Source organism: Macrosteles quadrilineatus, unplaced genomic scaffold, assembly GCF_028750875.1.
Source record: "Macrosteles quadrilineatus isolate MER2022 unplaced genomic scaffold, UCM_ALF_1.0 Scaffold_1__1_contigs__length_201487025, whole genome shotgun sequence".
NCBI classification, from domain to species: Eukaryota; Metazoa; Arthropoda; class Insecta; order Hemiptera; family Cicadellidae; genus Macrosteles; species Macrosteles quadrilineatus.
In genome coordinates, this window is record NW_026542594.1 from 109916484 (window position 1) to 109936093 (window position 19610).

Below are 19610 nucleotides of genomic sequence, written 5' to 3' on the forward strand. Positions count from 1 at the left end.
GAAGACCTCTCCTGGAACGACCACATGTACAACCTGACCAAGAAACTTGCTTCTGGGGTCTAATGTAATAAAGAGGATGAAATGGATAGGAGGTCTGGAAATGGCTAAGACAGCATACTATGCTGTAATAGAATCACATATAAGGTATGGCTTAATATCTTGGGGAGGAACATCGGAAGCAAACCTCAACAAAGTCATGGTACTCCAGAAAAAAAGCCGTCAGGGCACTCTCTGGCCTTGAGTCCTTAGACAGCTGCAGGGAAGCATTTAAATCCCTTAAGCTCCTAACAGTGACAGCACTCTACATCCATGAAGTTGTCGTGTACACAAAAAAACTGAACCTTCCCAGAAATGAGAATTTTCACTCCTACCATACCAGAAGAGCAGCCAACTACAGCCTTCCAACTCTCCACCACACTACATAATACAGCAGAAAACCCTCTTATATTGGCCGCAAAATCATCAACTCTCTTCCAAACAACCTCAAGAACGCAACAGGAAACCAACTCAAACAGCAACTCTAGGACTGGCTTGTGGACCAACCGGTGTACTCCCTTAAGGAATTTTTTGACCAATTATGAACTTTTCAACACAAATAAAATGTAAACTGTTAAACAATCTAGATGTTAAACATTCTGGATTTTTGTGACGCCATTGTATTTCTTGAAGAAATCACAAATAAAGGAAATTGTCTATTGTCTAAAACAGTGATAGTTTTCGTAAAAAAATTAATACAGGGTGAAATTAAAGCAAACATGCGTACTCATCCGATTCCCAACAGATTTTGATAAAAAAAGATACAAAATCATGACAGCCGATCAGATGTCATGTTTAAATATTTACTCCTGTCAAAATAAGTTTCTATCTATTTATCTTTGTAACATCTAGCTATGTAAGCTTGGATTTAATCCTTGGTAACTGTAGTATTTCGGTAGCGTGTAGAGTGGACTGTATTTATAAGATAAGCGGAGTTTGATTCTTCAAATTAGAACACTGAGATACGATTGACAAGTAGTTTTAATAACAATTAAACTTTGAGTGATTTCACAGAACTTTACATTTTTTTTTTTTGTACAAAAGAGAGAGAGGGATCTTCATTCTTGATGTTCATGTTTTCAACTAACAAAATTACTATAAATTAGTTCATTGTTAGTTCTTTTAAAACATTAAAACAGTTAAAAATCATTGCCATCTGTATTTATTTTTAGATGAAAGAAAGCATTATTATAACAAATCACAATTACACTGAATATTGAACATACCCCCGCCCGTGAACCACTAAGAGGGGTTCACCTAATAATGAAGTATTGAGAAAAAATGTATTTTAGAAATGAACATATTTACAATAAACTCTTGGTTAACAGTCTAACTTCTTTCATTACTCATTGATTGGGAGGGGTGAGACTTTAGTTATAGATCTGGAGAGTGTCCGCAGTTGTTGAACACTCTTGAGGGTAGTACTTGTTGTGGAGGAAGATCTCCCATTTTCTGAGTGGTGGTCTTAGGATTGCATTTAAAGCATCGGATGCACTTGTAAACTCTTCTTCGAATAACACTTCGTGGAGATAGGATCCAAAACTTCTGAGATATAACGGCTTGTAAAAACTGAGGTTCAGCATGCAAGTGTTTCAAATGGAAATGATCAACGATGTGATTGGTGACATGGTTAGTTTTGGGCAAGACAATAGGGTGCTTTGCAGCGTAGGATACTTGAGCGTGCTTAAGGCGGCCTCCAACACGAATCAATCCATTTTCGTCTAAGAAGGGGGAGGAGAGCCGCAATATGGGAGGAACAAGGTTTTCCAGCTTTCAATCTAGAAATATCTTCAGAAAAAACTGTTTGTTGAATAATTTTACAGATAGTGATTGTTGCTTTATCAAGCTCGTCAAGCTTTAAACATCCAGATTCTTTAACCTGGTTTGTTAAGTTATTTTTGAAGCGTAGAATGTAAGCGATGACTCGCTGGAGGGTTGACCAAGATGAAAACCTATTAAATAAGTCTGGTTTTTGAGTTGTAACCATTATTGGTAAAGGTTCGGCCTTACGTTCTGGCAATTGCTCACCTTGGAGAGGGGTGAAGTGAGGAATAGGCCATGATTCCTGATCTAGAGATAACCAATCGGGACCGTTCCACCATAAACTGTTGTCTTTCATAGAAATGGGAAGGGTTCCTCTACTGGCAATGTCAGCTGGATTACAATGAGTTGAGACATGTTTCCATATGTAAGTATGAGTAAGTTCCTGAATTTCAGAGACTCGATTTGCAACATAAACTTTTAAGCGGTAGGGTACAGTTTTTATCCATGACAAGACTACAGATGAATCACACCAAGCATGCAATTCGTTGACAAGGTAATCTTGAGAGAGTATAGGGAGTTGCAATAGTTTAGGAGTTTGGACAAAAGATAGGCACCACACAATTCTAGTCTAGGGATGGAGATCTTCTTCTAGCAATAAACACCACAAAAACTACAACTCTGAATTTCAGTAAGAAAAAAGACATAGTCCCTCAATTAGAGGATGTAACAATAGAAAACCACACAAAATTCCTCGGTGTTATCCTTGATAACAAACTAACATGGAAAGAGCACATCAACCACTTAAGCAAAAAAATCAGTACTGGAATATATGTCGTCAGAAGAATAAACTACATAGGCGGACTCTCCGTGGCCAAAACAGCTTACTTCACACTGGTAGAGTCGCATCTTAGATATGGCTTGACAGTGTGGGGAGGAACTTCAACAAAAAATATGAATCGAATTCTTGTCCTTCAAAAGAAAGCCATAAGAGCCCTCGCCAACCTTGTCCCACCACAGACTTGCAGACTAGCATTCGCAAACCTAGGAATCCTCACAGTGGTGTCTCTCTACATACTTGAATCTATAAAGTATGTGAATGAAATAAACCCCCCAAGAAACCGAGACCTGCACCACTACAACACCCGTCATGGCTCCAAATTTGCACTACCAGTTCACCGAACAACTCTTTGGGAGAAAAAAACCTTCCTACACCGGCTGCAAGCTGAGGAACCATCTACCTGACTAGTGACTACCTGAGAGACCTGACTGGCAACAAGCTACAACAGGAGTTGAAGAAGTGGCTAATTTCAAGACCCTTCTACTCAATAAAGGAATTTTATGAAAATTAACATGTACAATTCACTATTGTATTGACACTATTGTAATTCTTGACGAATTAACAAGAATATTGTATTGTATTGTATTGTATTGTATTGTATTCTTAAGGGGAGCAACTCGAGCTTTGGCAATTAACAGATGTACGTTGATTTCTCCGGATGAACTTACACATCGCAAGTAGACACAAGCTCCGTAACCTGTTTCAGACCCATCACAAAATCCATGTAAACTGATATGAACAGCATCAGCTACGGAAACATATCGAGGTAAGCTAAGTTCACTTAAGAAAGGAAGTTGTTGGAGGAACTTAGACCATTTTTCAGTTAGATCCGGAGGTACAGGCGCATCCCATGATAAACCTAGTGCCCATAAAACTTGTATCAACGCTTTTACCCAAAGAGTGACTGGAGTCAACCAACCGTTTGGATCAAATATTCTGCTAACTGTTCCAAGTATACCTCGTTTAGTGGGAGGTGTGTCTGGGATATTCAACTGATAAGAGAAAGTGTCTGAGTTAGGTGACCATTTTATACCTAGTACCTTGAAATAAGGTTTACCTGAGGAGTTGAAATATAGAGGAGTTTCTTTGTAAGAGTCGGGAAGAGTTTCCATGATTTGAGGGCAGTTGCTAGTCCATTTCCTCAGTTCGAAACACCCTTTTAAGAGAAGTTGTTCCACCTCATTTTTTAGTACCAAAGCTTGTTCTATGCTGTTGGCACCTAAAATTAAATCATCAACATATACTTGTTTCTTTAAAGCTTCAGCTGCCAGAGGAAAGTTTGCGCCTTCATCAGTGATAAGTTGGTGAAGTGTCCTTAGTGCCAAGTAGGGTGAACAGTTGAATCCAAACACAACTGTAGCTAAACGGTAAACTGAAAGGGGATCGTCTTTGTCATCTCTCCAATACAACATTTGATAGTTTCTATCATCTGGGTGGATCATTATTTGACGAAACATTTGTTTGATGTCACATGAGAAAACAATAGGGGATTGTCTAAACTTTAACAGAATATCATTAAGATTATTATGTAGTTTTGGCCCCGTATGTAGAATATCGTTAAGGCTGACACCTGATGAGCTGCGTGCGCTTGCATCGTATACTACACGAAGCTTGGTAGTTGAGGAATCTACTTTGACAATAACATGGTGAGGTAAGTAAAATTGTTTATTATCACTGTTTGAAGGAGGGTTAACAGGTTCCATGTGACTAGATGACAATAAATCATGTATGGCTTTACTATACTCTGCTTTAACTTCAGGCTGACTTTCTAATTTTCTTTCAAGTGATAGGAATCTATTACGAGTGCAAAATGATGAGTCACCAAGGGGGGATGATTTTCTTTTATGGGTAGCCTAACAAAGTAGCGTCCATCTGAATCCCTAGAGACCGTGTTTAGAAAGTGATGTTCACAAATTTCTTGTTCAGATGTTACATGAAGTTTGATGGGAGGTTCTTCTAGAGTCCAAAATTTCTGCAGAGAATTGTGCAAATCAATATCTTGAGTACTTAATAAAGAAGAAACATTACCCTTGCATTGAGGGGCTGTTTTGTGAGGGACTACAGCAGGAAGAGTTGTGGCAGAGCCTATGATGAGATATCCAAATACAGAATTCATGGCAGCAGGAAGATCCTTGTTTATGATGATGCGTTCACCAGTGATTACTTTAGCGAATAGATCAGCACCTATGAGCACATCTATCTTACTAGGCAAATGAAAAGTTGGATCAGCCAGGACCAAATGTTTGAAGTATTCTTTAACATTAACTGGAACTTCTGAGTGTGGGAGGTTTGAGGTTATTCTGTCTAGAATAAGGACTGGGTTGTTATCAGCAATCATTTCTCCGCTAAGAGACCATATGTTAACTTTTGACACACCTTTAGATTTAACTTCTACTGATGATAGGCCATATATCTTGGAATTACTGGAAAATGTCCGTTTAAGCATAAGCAGGTTAGCAATATTTTCTGTTACGCAGCTTACCATAGATGTGGAGTCAATAACGGCTCGGGCTACAACTGTGTTACCGTTATTAGCTTTCAAGTGTACCAATGCAGTAGCTAGCAATAGAGTTGTATTAGGGTTGGAGGAGACAGCTACAAAGGGAAGTTCAGGATGATCATATGTTTTATTCATTTCCTTGGGCGCTGGAGCATTATCTTTAGGCTTTTGGTTAAGCTTATCATTAGGCCTATTATTAGTTTGATGTAAGAGGGAGTGATGTTTCAGTTTACAGTGAAAACATGTTTTATTTGACTTACAGTCTTTGACAGAATGAGCGGTACCTAAACAGTTTAAACAGAGGTGGTTTTTCCTCACAAAATTGTATCTTTCCTGTACGGACAAATCTTTAAATTCTGAGCATTGGTAAATGTTGTGATCACTTTTACTACAAAATGTGCATGTGGCGTTTGAGCCTCTGAAAGCTAGTAAAGTAGTGCGGTTTTGGTTTGGTGTAGATTTATGTAGGCCTATGTGGGAGGAGTGAGGGCTGGACCCCTTACTATTTTGAGCGAAACCTACATTGCTTGAAGTAGTTCTGGGGAACTGAGAGTTAGAGAGGTTAGCAGCTTCTAAGTAAGCACATTCATTTTCTAAAAATGTTATTACTTCACCTACGGTTGGTAGGTCTTGAGAATTAGCCCGTAAGCTTTCAAACTTTTTGCAAATGTCTTCGTGTAATTTCCTTAGTAACATGGCTGAGAGCAAGATAATATCCTTGGCTATGTCATGATTGAGTGCAATGAGTGCTTGGGCATTTTCGTTATATTGAGAAATGAACGAGCGAATGTTCTTGAGGGAGGAGTCACTTAGGTTAGGTAAGTTTATTATGTTGTTGAGGTGTATACTTATGATTTTCCTACTGTTTAGATACCGTTTTTGAAGAAGATCCCATGCTACATCATAGTTTTCAGTTGTGATTGGTAAATTCTTTATAAGATTGAAAGGTTCTCCCTGTAGAGTAGAAAGCAGATATTGAAATCACTCAACTTTAGATATGTTTTCATTATCATGAACAGATACTTGAAACAGGCTTACATAAGACAACCATTGTTCTGGTGAACCATTGAAAGTTTTGAGAGATAGAGGAGGGAGTTTTAGAGAATGGCTATCTTGGTTTGAGGAAGAGCTACTAGGCCTATGGGGTAGGCTACTTGATGGAGTATTTGGTATCGAGTCAGTGTTTAGAACAGGCCTATTACTTATAGGATCTTGAGAAAGGTGTTTCTTCGTGAGAGTTTGAATTCCTACATAAGTCAGATATAGTATCTTGTAATTGAAAGAGTGTATCTTCTTCATAATCATCGGGAAGCGTGTCACTATTAAATAGTTTCTCAAGGGAGGTTTCAAATTCTGAGTATTTTCTAAGTGTTTCTGAATCTAAAAGTGTTATCTTATTTATTTGTTCTTGGGACAATTCAGGTAATAAATCTAAAGCTTGGATGTTAGTTTTGATTTTGGCTAAACGATTCGCAATTGAGTTTAATTGCCTAGAGAGGGTGACGAATTTCATTTTTGTTGTACAACAAAACAATTATTCTGAGTATTCAGAGAGATAGAGATTAGAGATTGTCATTATTTTCTGCAATACGAGACACAGATAACAGATGGCATTGTTACATTAGCGCTATTAGTGGTTGCTATGAGCATTACAAAATACCAAAAATTGTATAGTTTGATACAACATTGAAATGGCAAATAATAAATTACAAGAAAAACAATATGCGTAAAATATAGAGGAATCAAAGTTTGAATCAAAGTCCTTTAGATATTGACCTTTTAGATCTACAGTAGTCTTGGTAGTCTTTTTACTTCTTAGTGATGAGAAAGGAGTGAGGAGTTCATTTTAAGGTTTCAAGTTGGAGTTGGAGTAGAACTAATTGTGACTTATAGTTACCAAAAGAGCTGAATTTCAGACGATCTGCGGCCGAAGGACCATGTAGTATTTCGATAGCGTGTGTAGTGGACTGTATTTATAAGATAAGCGGAGTTTGATTCTTCAAATTAGAACACTGAGATACAATTGACAAGTAGTTTGAATAACAATTAAACTTTGAGTGATTTCACAGAGCTTTAAAAGATATTAACATTACGAAGAGAGAGAGGGATCTTCATTTCTTCATGTTTTGTTTTCAACTAACAAAATTACTATAAATTAGTTCATTGTTAAATCACATGTTCTTTTAAAACATTAAAACAGTTAAAAATCAATGCCATCTGTATTTATTTTTAGATGAAAGAAAGCATTATTATAACAAATCACAATTACACTGAATATTGAACAGTAACTGTTACTGCAATGAGATAGGTTGTTAGTAACTAGGTAAAAAACATGATGATTTGGTTCTAGAGCGAGTAGTTTGAAGCTTTTGGTAGAAAGGTAGTTAATTTTTCAAATGAAGAATTTCTCCCTTAGTTTGACTGCAGTAGTCCTATATGTCTAATTAGCTTAGTTGATTAGGCTATATAAGAATGTATTTAATCCTTAAACACTGTTACTATATACGAAAAAATAATGTAAAAGGTCATGTTAGCCCATAGTGAAGTCACAACTTCAGCCGGTTCATAATAAAACTCAAAAGTATGTCAGGCGAAGCCGAAGGGCAACAACTAGTATTCATGTGAATGACCTTTTGAGGTTGGCAACTTTATTGCAACAAAGTTCATCAAATTAAGTATATGTTTAAATAAGGAATACCTTGTTCTGAACTGCATTTTTCTTGAGAAGAACTTTGTTCTCTTCTCGCTGAATTTCAGCTTCAATCTTGAACTCCTTTTCTTTACTTTTTAAGTTTTGGTTTTCATCATGAAGAAATTTCCAAGACTCCATAAGTAAGTTTATCTATAAGTTAAAATATTTATTATTATTTAATCCAACACACAATAAGTACATTTTTCACATCCAGTATTGGTATATTATTTTTAGAGGTATCTCTAAACTCATCTATCTATATATACTAGGTGAAACCCGTCGAAATCGACGGTTACTTTCAAGGTTTACGTTCTAATTCATCTAACTGCAATAAATTGGGTGAAATATACATATTTTGAGCATTTAGTATTGTTTAAAGAGTAATAAGTGTAAAAACAATAATGATATTAATTGCGTTAGTTGCCAAATTTGGTTGATCATTCAATGAATAAAATATTCCCCATACCGTACGACATATGAGTTATTATTAGTATGTTATATGGTATCTCTTCCTTTGGAAGAACCATTAAATAGTATTAAAATCGTATTGGTGGATCTTTTGTAGTTAATGAAATGTAATTTCATATGACTTTATTTCAAAAGAAAATATTTTTTGGGAAGACATATTCTAACTTCAAAGGGAGGTATATCCGTTACAGTGTAAGTTTGATTTTTCCTTCGTCATGTCGCGTCAGTTCATATCGTACTTCTGTGCCAATGAGTGAACCCTCTAGTATAGTTTTGAGAAATTGATTGTGGGGTTACTGTTAAAGCTGGAATTCCTTGACATGGGGGATGTCAGTTAGTTGTCTGAGCCTTATCAATAACATAAAGTTGTCAATATAATCTCTCTATGGAATGTTAGGTGTAGTGGAATACTTGAAGTGAAGTTGGCTTTTATTCTTGAACTGTTAGGGGCCTCCTAGTTCATATGGTCTTGCGGCTTCATTGGCAACAAATAATGCAAATCACTTAGCAAAGGGACATTTCCAAAAAGCAAAAATACTGTAAATTGGCTGTTACATATATAGGTATTGACGTTTACATATTGTTAATCAACGTATCTTATAAAGGATTATGTGATCTAGTTTAAAAGGAATATGACCTTTCTGTCATGATAGTAGCTGCTTAAATAGTATTTTCTCTTTGTACAATATTTTACATCCAAAATGTGGTGTTATTTTTTATTTTCAATAATGTTACTAAACCACTGCGCCAAAGTCCGTAATATAGGCAGGTGCAAATAATTTATCAAGATGGGTTCCATATTAGGCAAGGTTTCTATGTTTGGATTTTATTAGACACGATAAGAGCAGATATTTCTACATAAATATTTGATATGTGTAGAATAATATGATAAAATGTATTCAAAAGTGGTGAAAAAGGCATACACCAACCCGTAAGAAATAATTGTAAGAGTTATTGTGATAAAAGGATTTTCCACTGATTTCGTAATGGAACTTTATATTGCAACACATGACACGATAAAGAAGAAAATCAATTTTAAAATCAGAAATAAAAATAACATTGCAAATACTTATTTGGTAGAGTCATAGACAAATAGAGTGAATAGAATTCAGTAACTTCCAATAAATGTGTTTGGTTTGAAATACAATTTAAAAATGAACAGCTGTTTCATTAAAAAGTATTATTTACATGGCCAAAATGTAAACAACTCTGTGGAGGGATCTTTAAAGGCTTCTGGGGCAGAGTCCTAAGGGATTTTGCTTAGTTTTTCTTTTGATAACTCATCTACAGACCAAGACCTTTCTTTGGACACCTCTACCAAGTTTCTACGCCCTGCCGTTCTCTCAAATTAGTGGGGACAAAGTTTCCAATTAAATATTTAGATTCCCCCATGTTAATCTTATGGGAGAAACTCCAACTTTGATGGCCTGTGTGACAAAGCCTGAGGATTTTTATTACAGGAATTGGTGAAAGGGGGCGTCTACACAAAAAATACTTTATTTTGACACGTCGTTTGTAAAAATCCGTCCATTATTAACGGAGGAGTAGTGTTTTGTAGAAATCGCCTTCACGTATTATATACAGTATAAGGATTATTAATACGCTACATGAAACATTGTAAACAATAAGGCTTTTTTGTTTTGAGATTTAACCCCACATATTATGTACCAAAATGTTCGTCTAGGTGTGTAGATTTTCAAACTGTCCTTACATTTTTTTAAAGTCCATTGGGCTCTGCCCTAGTGGTTTTTAAAGTTCCCATGTTATCCTTATGAAGAAAATATTTGTTTACATTATGATCAGCTGGATAATTTAATTGCTGGTAATATTTTAGTTGCAATTTAAGGAAACGTGTGCTACCAGGGGTGCCCAGAGAGGAGGTACTGTGGCGTGTTTGCCCCACAGGAATTTTTGAGGGGGACTTTTTTTTAGGGAAATTTGGGGGGGATATTTTTTTGCTAGCTGTCAAATGAATGTATAATGTTGTATAAGCTGTCTGAAAAAGTGTTTTTAAGTAGCTCACTATCAACACCAACAACATTTTGCCGTTCGTAATTAAGATTGTTTCTAAGAATGGTAAAAACACACCTTGTCAGACAATCCTTAATATACCAGTGTAGAATTTTACTTGCTACATATGTTTTGGTGGTTCTTTAACTCCACCATTGTCAGGATTTAAAAAAGATCCACTTCTGGAGGTGTCGTCAGAATACGTTACAAACATTAACACAAAACAATTACAGATAGGCCTATCAATTCACGTGTGTACATTGCCGTCGGCAGGACTGGAAGTAAACTGAATCAGGTTCAGGTTATGAAGGATCGATGTGGTTTCTGGATTATCGTCTGCGTTTTCAACAGCTGATATTGGACTATTGTAGTGACTGAGAAGAGTGTTGAAAATATAATGGGATTCATAATTGAGCTTTTTCACTCAAAAAATTTGTGCTGTCCTTAGTTTTATGTATTTATATATTTCACTCTTCAAAGTATTTAATAAATTTCCTTTTGCGCAGTACTGTAGAATTTCGAGACCATCATTTATATCCAGCATATAAATTGGTTATATTGTCAATAATTATTAATGGAAAACTCAATTATGAATCCCATTATTTTTAACACTCCCCTTCGTTACTACAATTAGTCCAATATCAGCTTTTGATAACACAGACGACAATCCAGAGACCACGTCTTTCCGTCATAACCTGATTCAGTTTACTTCCAGTCCTGCCCGCGGCAATATACACACGTGAATTTATAGGCCTATCTGTTATCGTTTCGTGTTTTGTGTACAAACGGATAGTCTGACAAGATGCGTTTCTACCATTATTAGTCATAAAAGACAATCCTGGGGCTATCAAAATTAATTATAAGATTACTTCGTCACAAAAACATTTTGTACAGGTGGCAATTAAGGTATTGTGGGTATTTTGCCTGGCGATTTTTGTAGAAGGCAGCCTGGGAGTGGCGAGCAACAAGTCTGTCTTATTTCGTGACTCTGCCTATAATTTTGAAACAAGATACTTTTTGCCAAAGTAGCCTATTATTAGTGCACTTAAAGCTGTTTGAATTCTTAAGCCCTGGAAAAATTAACGCCACCTAATATATTGTACAGTTACAGTACTGTGTTGGAGTAGAGTAATTCACCGATTGCGAGTATATTGTTGTACGTTTTGAAGACGTTGTCTATTGCAATAATGAGCACATGTTGGTTAACACTACAGATTCTGAATTATAAATTGAAAAACTTCTAGTTCGTCCATTAGTTAGATATAATGATGTATTGTTAAATGACGTTTCCTATTAAACATTTAATTTTGATTATCAGCAAGTTTGTTTTTCGTACTTCAAGTTTACTAAATACTTGGAATGCTCGTTTTATGAGGTAAAGGGAAAGTTGTCAGATAAATTGGTGGGGGGAGGGTAGGTTTAAATAGACAGCAGCATAAATTGGGGGGAACTACTCCTTTGGCTTGGGGGGATTGCGCCTCTGGGTTTGGGGGGTTGGGGCACCTCTATGTGCTACAAACATTTATTGACTTGGTTGAAATTAAATATTTACTATTTGAATTTGGATTGGCGTAAATATTACAATGGAAAAAAGCAAGAAAGCCTGGACAATTTGATATACTAAAAAGAAAAAAAACTAAACTGAATTAACACTGTGCTGCATTTCTTGAGCAATAATTGAAAGAGCCGATTTGAAACTATGGAAACACAGAAAAGTCATAGAACACCACCAAGTAGAAAAAAATCACATTAACACGTTCACTGCTAAAGGAAATTATAAAATCGAATCGTATTGCTAAAAAACTTTATTGTTTTATATCATTCCTTTTTGTGTCCTTATTGAAATACAATATTATATAATACGATCGGAAGTGAATATGACGTCAAAAAGTTACGTCATAATAATGGGTCAGTACTGACCCATCAGGAGCCAGAGTCAGAAAAAAATGGAAATGTCACTGAATACATTATATATGTTACTAAAAATATATGTTCTAAATATATATGTAGTCATTATGATAAAATAACCAACATAAAATAGTATATCAATTGATTGGAATTGATTATGACTTCATAATGTGACGTCATATACATGGGTCAGTGCTGACCCATCAAGAACCGGAGTATAAAATATTTAAATATTAAACAAAAATTACAGATATAAAAGATATGAAATGTTAATATTATTGAAATAAAATAGTTTAAAAAATAATTGAAATTGAATATGACGTCATAAAGCACAAAAAATTAGCAAAGCGAGGGGCGTTCACAGTAATGTGGGTCAGTACCGACCCAGCCGCCACGGCGGGAGCGGGCCGCGGGAACCAACTCAACGGTGAACAAAGCAAGTCACACACTACACGCTAACGTGGTGTAGGTCCACCTTCAGCTGACGCCAGGCTAGCACTGAGCAACATATTGATTCACTGCAGTGTGGGTTAGTACTGACCCGGCAGCATGAGCGATTCGATCGCCGTGGGTCAGTACTGACCCACCCGCAGCGAACGTGTTAAGTATGTTTTTTTTATTATTTATAATCGTTATTTTGGACAACCTAATGCGGCTATGAGTGAGAAACATTTGTAGAAAACACTAAAAAACAAGATCAGCGTTGGAAAAATGATAAGATATTTACAATTACAAGAGTATTTTCATCATCTTTGAGTCGACTCCTTTAAAGTCATAGGAAATTATTACTGTTATTTGTTTTCAAATAACTCCTGTAATACTTCGCAATTGCTCGAATTTGAGCAACAGGTACACTAGTATTTTTTATATCTTTTCATATATTTTAAATAAATGTTTCTGAATTTGTTTTACCTAAAGACTAAGATGGTAAAACTAGGGAACAAGTTTAAAACCAAACCAAAGTTCAACTGTTCAGTTGTATTTTTGATGGCCTCGAGCTGTTTAGATAGGGGTCTATTCCGCAGTGGCGGCGATAGCGAGCCCGCGGTGCAGGGTGGAAACTAGGAAGGCCCGCGGGCGTAGACCTAAATTTTTTGGAAAATTACACTGGGACCCGGATCCGCGACGGGCCCATCCATACGGGCGTCTCTATCATAACAATAATATTTATATGAATATTGCCATTCGTTTTTAGTATGGCGAAAATTTGTTATAACCAGTAAAAGTGCTAAGACAAGTAGTTTACACTAAACCGTAGTTTTACTAAACTGTCACTAGGCCTACTTGACCGATAGAAATTCTCTACTAACCTTAGTCAAAAAATTACCAGCAGTCATGCGGGTTGTATCAACTGTCCTCGTGGCCTGCGTGAAGGCGCTATAATAGGGCCAAGAGCAAGCTTAGGTGGAATATCAGTGATAATGTGATTAAATATTATTGCGAGAGGGGTGAACAAACTTGCAGGGGGTTTCTTATCGCCGCCACCGGTCTATTCTGAATAGGTTATGGTAGCTAAAAATAGTTGCTAAATTGTAAATGTAAGTACTGATATTGGACATATGATTTCTCAACTTTTTCAATTTCATACCTCATTATTGATAGCAACATTCTCTCTGATGACACGGTGTGTAGTTGTGGCAATACGAATATCCGTTGTATTTTGGAAGTCCAGTGACAGCTGAAGAAGCTTGCTTTCCATATCCTTTTTTAACCTGCAGAAATGTATAAGACATTTCAGCTAAATGAAATTTTTCTAACAAAATAATAAATAATGTCAAGACCTATAAGAAATTACCTTAGGTTTAAATGATGAATACAACTAGTTGTTAGATTGATTTCTTCTTTGTACAAAGTTTGAACAATGATCAAATTAATTTTTAATTTTGTTTATAACCCTGCTTTCTGAAACTTTTGAACAACTTTATATACATTAATCAGACAGATTAAGAGTAGTTTCTTTGTTATTGCCCTGGCCCAACAAATTTTGTTATTTAAGACTCATTACAAGCCATGTTTACCACATTCCTTTTCCCCTATACACCTATTCTGAACACCTATATAATCTTATTGAACTGGATGGGTAGCTGAGTGGTTATAGTGCTCACCTAGTAATCAAAAGGTTGCCGGTTCAATCCTAAGAAAAGTCAGAAGCTTTTTGATGGTTCGAATCTGGGCCCAGCTGTTCCTGATCATTGGGCTTTAAATAAATCATCCTGACTAATGAAACCGCTGATCTTAGTCAGTAACAAAGCTACACAGGTCATCACACACCATTCTACACTCATCCTTCACTCATATTTGGGTTAAAATACGCACCTAGGTGGCGGCCCCATCCCAAACGATTGATTGATGATATTCGTACATATTCTGGCAACCACTACATTTTAGATTATTTCGTCAATGCAATCCTCCACCCACCTGAACTCCCTGATCCTCCTGTGACCTTTTAATATCTCCCTAACAATAAGATAGAAATACAGTATACCTGAACATTTTGGACAACGTGCATAAAATCCTGTCATCAGGTCAAAATTCATGTTTGATATTCTAATGTTCTCTTTCTCTATAACGTAAGACTAAATTACTTACGTAATTCCCGTCACAGCTCAATAAAATATGTCTATTTAGGACATGTTTCGGTGTTAAAACACCATCGTCAGCTTCAGGTACATAGTGTAGAGTTGATCAGTTGTTAACATCGTCAGAAGAACACAGTACGAACACGAATAAATACAAAAACAATTAAACATTTAAAAAACAGGCCTGTTCTGACAAAGATGACCGACCGCACAGGTAGCAAGGGACAGACTAGACCAGCTTATGCTTATCAGTTGTGTGAGAGAGAAAGAGATATTGGGCAAGTATCAGCTGTTGTAGGTTGGACGGAGTTATTGATGAGTGAATTAAAAATGGTGTGGGAACTGAACTGAACTGAACTAAAACAAAACTACTTCGTATTCGATGGTAAAATGTATCACCAAACTGACGGATTGGCTATGGGTTCCCCCTTATCAGGAATTTTATCCGACATTTATCTAAATCACATAGAAAATACATACATCATGTCAAACACAAATAAATATAGTAGCAAGATTTTATTTTATAGAAGATATGTTGATGACACTATTGTAATATTCAACGGCAATTCAAGGCAGCTACACTTACTCCTTAACTATTTAAATAGTCTGAAACCCAACTTGAAATTCACCCTTGAAATTGAAGAAAGCAACAAACTGAATTTTTTAGATTTAACCATCATTAAAGACAACAATAGATTTAACTTTGACATTTTCCGCAAACCGACGACTACTGACCAAACAATTCATGCTACATCTTATCACCCATATTCCCAAAAGATGGGTGCTTATAATAGTATGGTCCATAGACTAACGGTACTCACTGTCCCACTGAGCAGTGAACATTACCAACGTGAAGTAGCTATTATCAAACATATAGCCTTAGCAAATGGTTTTAAAAGTAATATTGTGGACAGACTAATCCAAAAACATAAAAATAAAAACAATATTACTAGGGACAACATTGCCGAAAAACCAAAGTTCATATGTGTTGATTATTCTCAGACCATACATGATTGTTTGGAAAAAGAATTCAAGAAAAATAACATAAAGTTGACCTTCAACACTAGCAACAGATTAAAAAATATATTAGCCTCAAAAACGACCGCAAAGGACATACATTGTAAAACTGGCATTTATAAACTGAAATGCGCTGAATGTCCTAGTATGTATGTTGGCCAAACAGGACGAAGTTTCAAAACAAGGTTTAAAGAGCACAGACCAGTTTCCAGCTCAACCAAACAAAAATCCACCTTCGCACAACATTTAATAGATTTCAATCATACAATGGGAAATATTGATGACAGCTTGGAAATTCTACACACTTGCAGAAAAGGGAAAAAGATGGACACTCTAGAGGAATATGAAATATACAAAAAGTTTTAACAACGTTAGCACCCGTGAGACTATATTAAACGAAAAACTGCAGTTCAGTTCCCACACCATTTTTAATTCACTCATCAATAACCATCCTCATCAACTCATCTCGTCCAACCTACAACAGCTGATACTTGCCCAATATCTCTTTCTCTCTCACACAACTGATAAGCATAAGCTGGTCTAGTCTGTCCCTTGCTACCTGTGCGGTCGGTCATCTTTGTCAGAACAGGCCTGTTTTTTAAATGTTTAATTGTTTTATGTATTTATTCGTGTTCGTACTGTGTTCTTCTGACGATGTTAACAACTGATCAACTCTACACTATGTACCTGAAGCTGACGATGGTGTTTTAACACCGAAACATGTCCTGAATAGACATATTTTATTGAGCTGTGACGGGAATTACGTAAGTAATTTAGTCTTACATTATGTCCAACAGCTCAGGGGCTACACACATGGATTTCTCTATAACCATTAAGTGCATAATCATGCTTCAATATATGAAATTAACTATTATAGTTTATAAACTGTACAAAATGGTTTAGGAAGAAATTACGGAATTCTACCAATTTTTACCCCATTAAACCATGATTCCATAGTTTGATCATGCGCTTCGCCATGTTAAGTGATAGGCCATCAAGAAGGTGTTGTCTGGTTCAAGTCTCATGTGTAGCAGCTATGTGTTGTTGAGGAGGAAGAAAGCATCATCAAAAAGACATTACAGCTCGTGGCATCTAAGCTGGCACTTGGCCTTGCGCGGGTAGTGTTGGTGGGAGGAGGGTGGGAGGAGGGTGGAGGTAGGGAAAAGACCAAACTGCAAACATTTCTGCTGCCCCATGGGGTTAACTCCCCTTGTATTATGTACTTGAGTGCCTTCATATGGGTCGCGAGGACAGTTGATGCAACCCGCATGACGGGACATAATGTTTTTGAACTAGACACTAGAAGCGATCGGCCAAGTGCCAGCTTAGATGTCACGAGCTGTACCTAATCTTGGTTCCTCACAATTAGAAGTTTTAACACAAATAGATTGCTTTAAGTCTTGGAAAACGGCCATAATACAAATAGCATTATTATAAGGTTATTATAAAGGGTTGGGAAAATGTGTGGATACCCCTAGTTAACTTTTTAATGGGTGACACCAGGAAAACTAAACTCCACATACCTTCATAAAAAATAAAACTGCACTTTTTGGACGGCATCTCAATTTTTCCCGGGACCCCAAAATGGGGTATTTTGGGGGTAGCTCCAAAATTTTAAATGTAAAGCCCCATCGAGTGACCCACTTAAATACATTTAAGTGGGTTCTCTCAGGCTGATGAAAATTTAAAATGACCGCCATGTCGTACTGGGTTGAGATAGAGACCTCTAGTTTTCACTGATATTCTTCTTTAATAAAGGCCTTTAAAATGAGGTGTCACTCGATGGGGCTTTACATTTAAAATTTTGGAGCTACCCCCAAAATACCCCATTTTGGGGTCCCAGGAAAAATTGGGATACCGTCCAAAAAGTGCAGTTTTATTTTTTATGACGGTATGTGGAGTTTAGTTTTCCAGTGAATGAAACAGTTTCCTGAAAGACTTTTTTCTAGTAAGAACCAACTTACTCATCTTTTCCTATGATAAACTTTCTCTCTACTTCATAAAGTTGAACTTTATGTCTTTTCTCTTGTTCTTCCATAGCTTCCTCTTGTTTCAAGAACTTGTTCATTAAATCTTCTCTTTCTCTTCTAAATTCTTCTAATGAGTTTAATTTACCATCTAGAAAAGATAAAATCAGTTATTTCTTTTCATTAGCAAGAATCGGAAAACTTGTTTAAATGATCTTTTTAATCAGTTTTTTGTTTAAGTTGGTCCTACAATAAATCTATTACTTTTTAACTTGGGCTGTATTCAGGATTACTGTTTTAGTGTTAGCATTTTGTCCAAAATGGTTTGAGACACCCATCATAACTTTAGTCCAATAACCTCAGTTAAGGGGCCCGTGGTCTAGTTTTAGCATTGATTGCTTTTTACCAAAGGCAGCAAAAAGCTTATTTAGAAAAAAGGATATGACCAGATTTACAAATAAAACTTATACATTTTTATGCTTTTAATAACATTAAATTTAAGTCATACTGACCCCCTGTTTACGTCTTATGCTGAATAGTAAAAGAATATATCTGATTTTCTGTAGTAAATATACTTTAAACTTATCACAGTTTTTGGTTCAAAGTATAGTCTACAATATAGTGTAAACCATCTTAAAATGTTTTACGGTTTAAGTTGTGAGACCTAACACTACAGATAAACATTTTGAGTTTTAACATACTCAGGAGTTTGATTTCAGAGTTAAGCTGTTCATGCATGCTTTTGAAATCATGTTCCATTGTTTTGATCTTCTCCAAGAACATAGCACGTTCTGTTTCTCGAGCCTGAAATGATTTCAAATTATAAGCTATATGTTTTCTCTTGAAGCCTGAAAAACTGTGACACAACATTGATTTATTTTTAATCACATATTCTTTAACTATATTTAAAACCAATTTTGCCTACTTACTTGTATAACCTGCTTTTAAAACAATTTTGAGCAAAAGTCACAATTGGCTATTTTGGTAATCCTGTTCAAACCCAGGATTTTTGCAACTAAAAAATACAGCATATTTCTTTAAAATACAGCAAATGAGTAAAATGTGTATATTAATTAGTTCATTGAATTTAAATAGTTCATCGTTAAGTTACACTCCTATCACAGCAAACCTGCACACTAAGAAAATTATTTGCGTGATTGTATCTTTAATAAAATACTTCTTTAAACATGTCATTTTTATTCCCTATTTAAATAACATTAGGTTTAACTATATATAATAAGGTTTGCTGCTACAGGGAAGGAAAATACCCCCACCGCAGCAAATCTGCCGACTAAGCGAATTTCCATTTGCCTGATTGGCTTTTTACAAAAAATTTCCTTAAAGATAAGATCTTATATAAAATATTTTCTAAAATTATTTCGATAAGATTTATTCCCCATTTACTTACATGACATTAAGTTCAACGAGTACTTGGTTTTCTGCTATAGGGAAGGAATAAATTGTCTTTTTTAGTAAAATATTAATAGCTTTGTATGAAATAAATAAATTAGACAAATTTGATCAAATTCTATAAACCAGTCAACTACAATAGTTTAGGCCTACTCATTCTCCATGGGAATAAAATTAGAATTTTTCACTAATCAAATATATCATAAGATAATAATGTAAAATATTTTTTTAGCTACTTTGACTTTGACATTTAAAGACAAAATTTTCAAAATTGTCTTTAATAAAATAAAATAAAACCACTTGATACAGTATTCTAAATTTAAGAGGCAAAAACTCTAAAATACTAAAACCCTAGAAACGTCTTTCCTATGACCTGATGGGTTGGTTTAGGAATACAACCAATTGGATGCTTAATTTACGT

At 35.7% G+C, this 19610-nt stretch overlaps 1 protein-coding gene across 1 annotated transcript in view; it reads right to left on the minus strand.

Moving 5' to 3' along the window:
* LOC128983076 (cilia- and flagella-associated protein 157-like) overlaps positions 1-19610 on the minus strand; it is a 74787-nt gene that overhangs the window by 49175 nt on the left and 6002 nt on the right. The window contains exons 4-7 of the mRNA XM_054402233.1: positions 18481-18583; positions 17777-17930; positions 13805-13928; positions 7837-7980 (exon numbers count right to left, since the gene is read on the minus strand). Of these exons, the coding sequence (XP_054258208.1) occupies positions 7837-7980; positions 13805-13928; positions 17777-17930; positions 18481-18583 (525 nt within the window). The remainder of the gene's footprint in view (positions 1-7836; positions 7981-13804; positions 13929-17776; positions 17931-18480; positions 18584-19610) is intronic.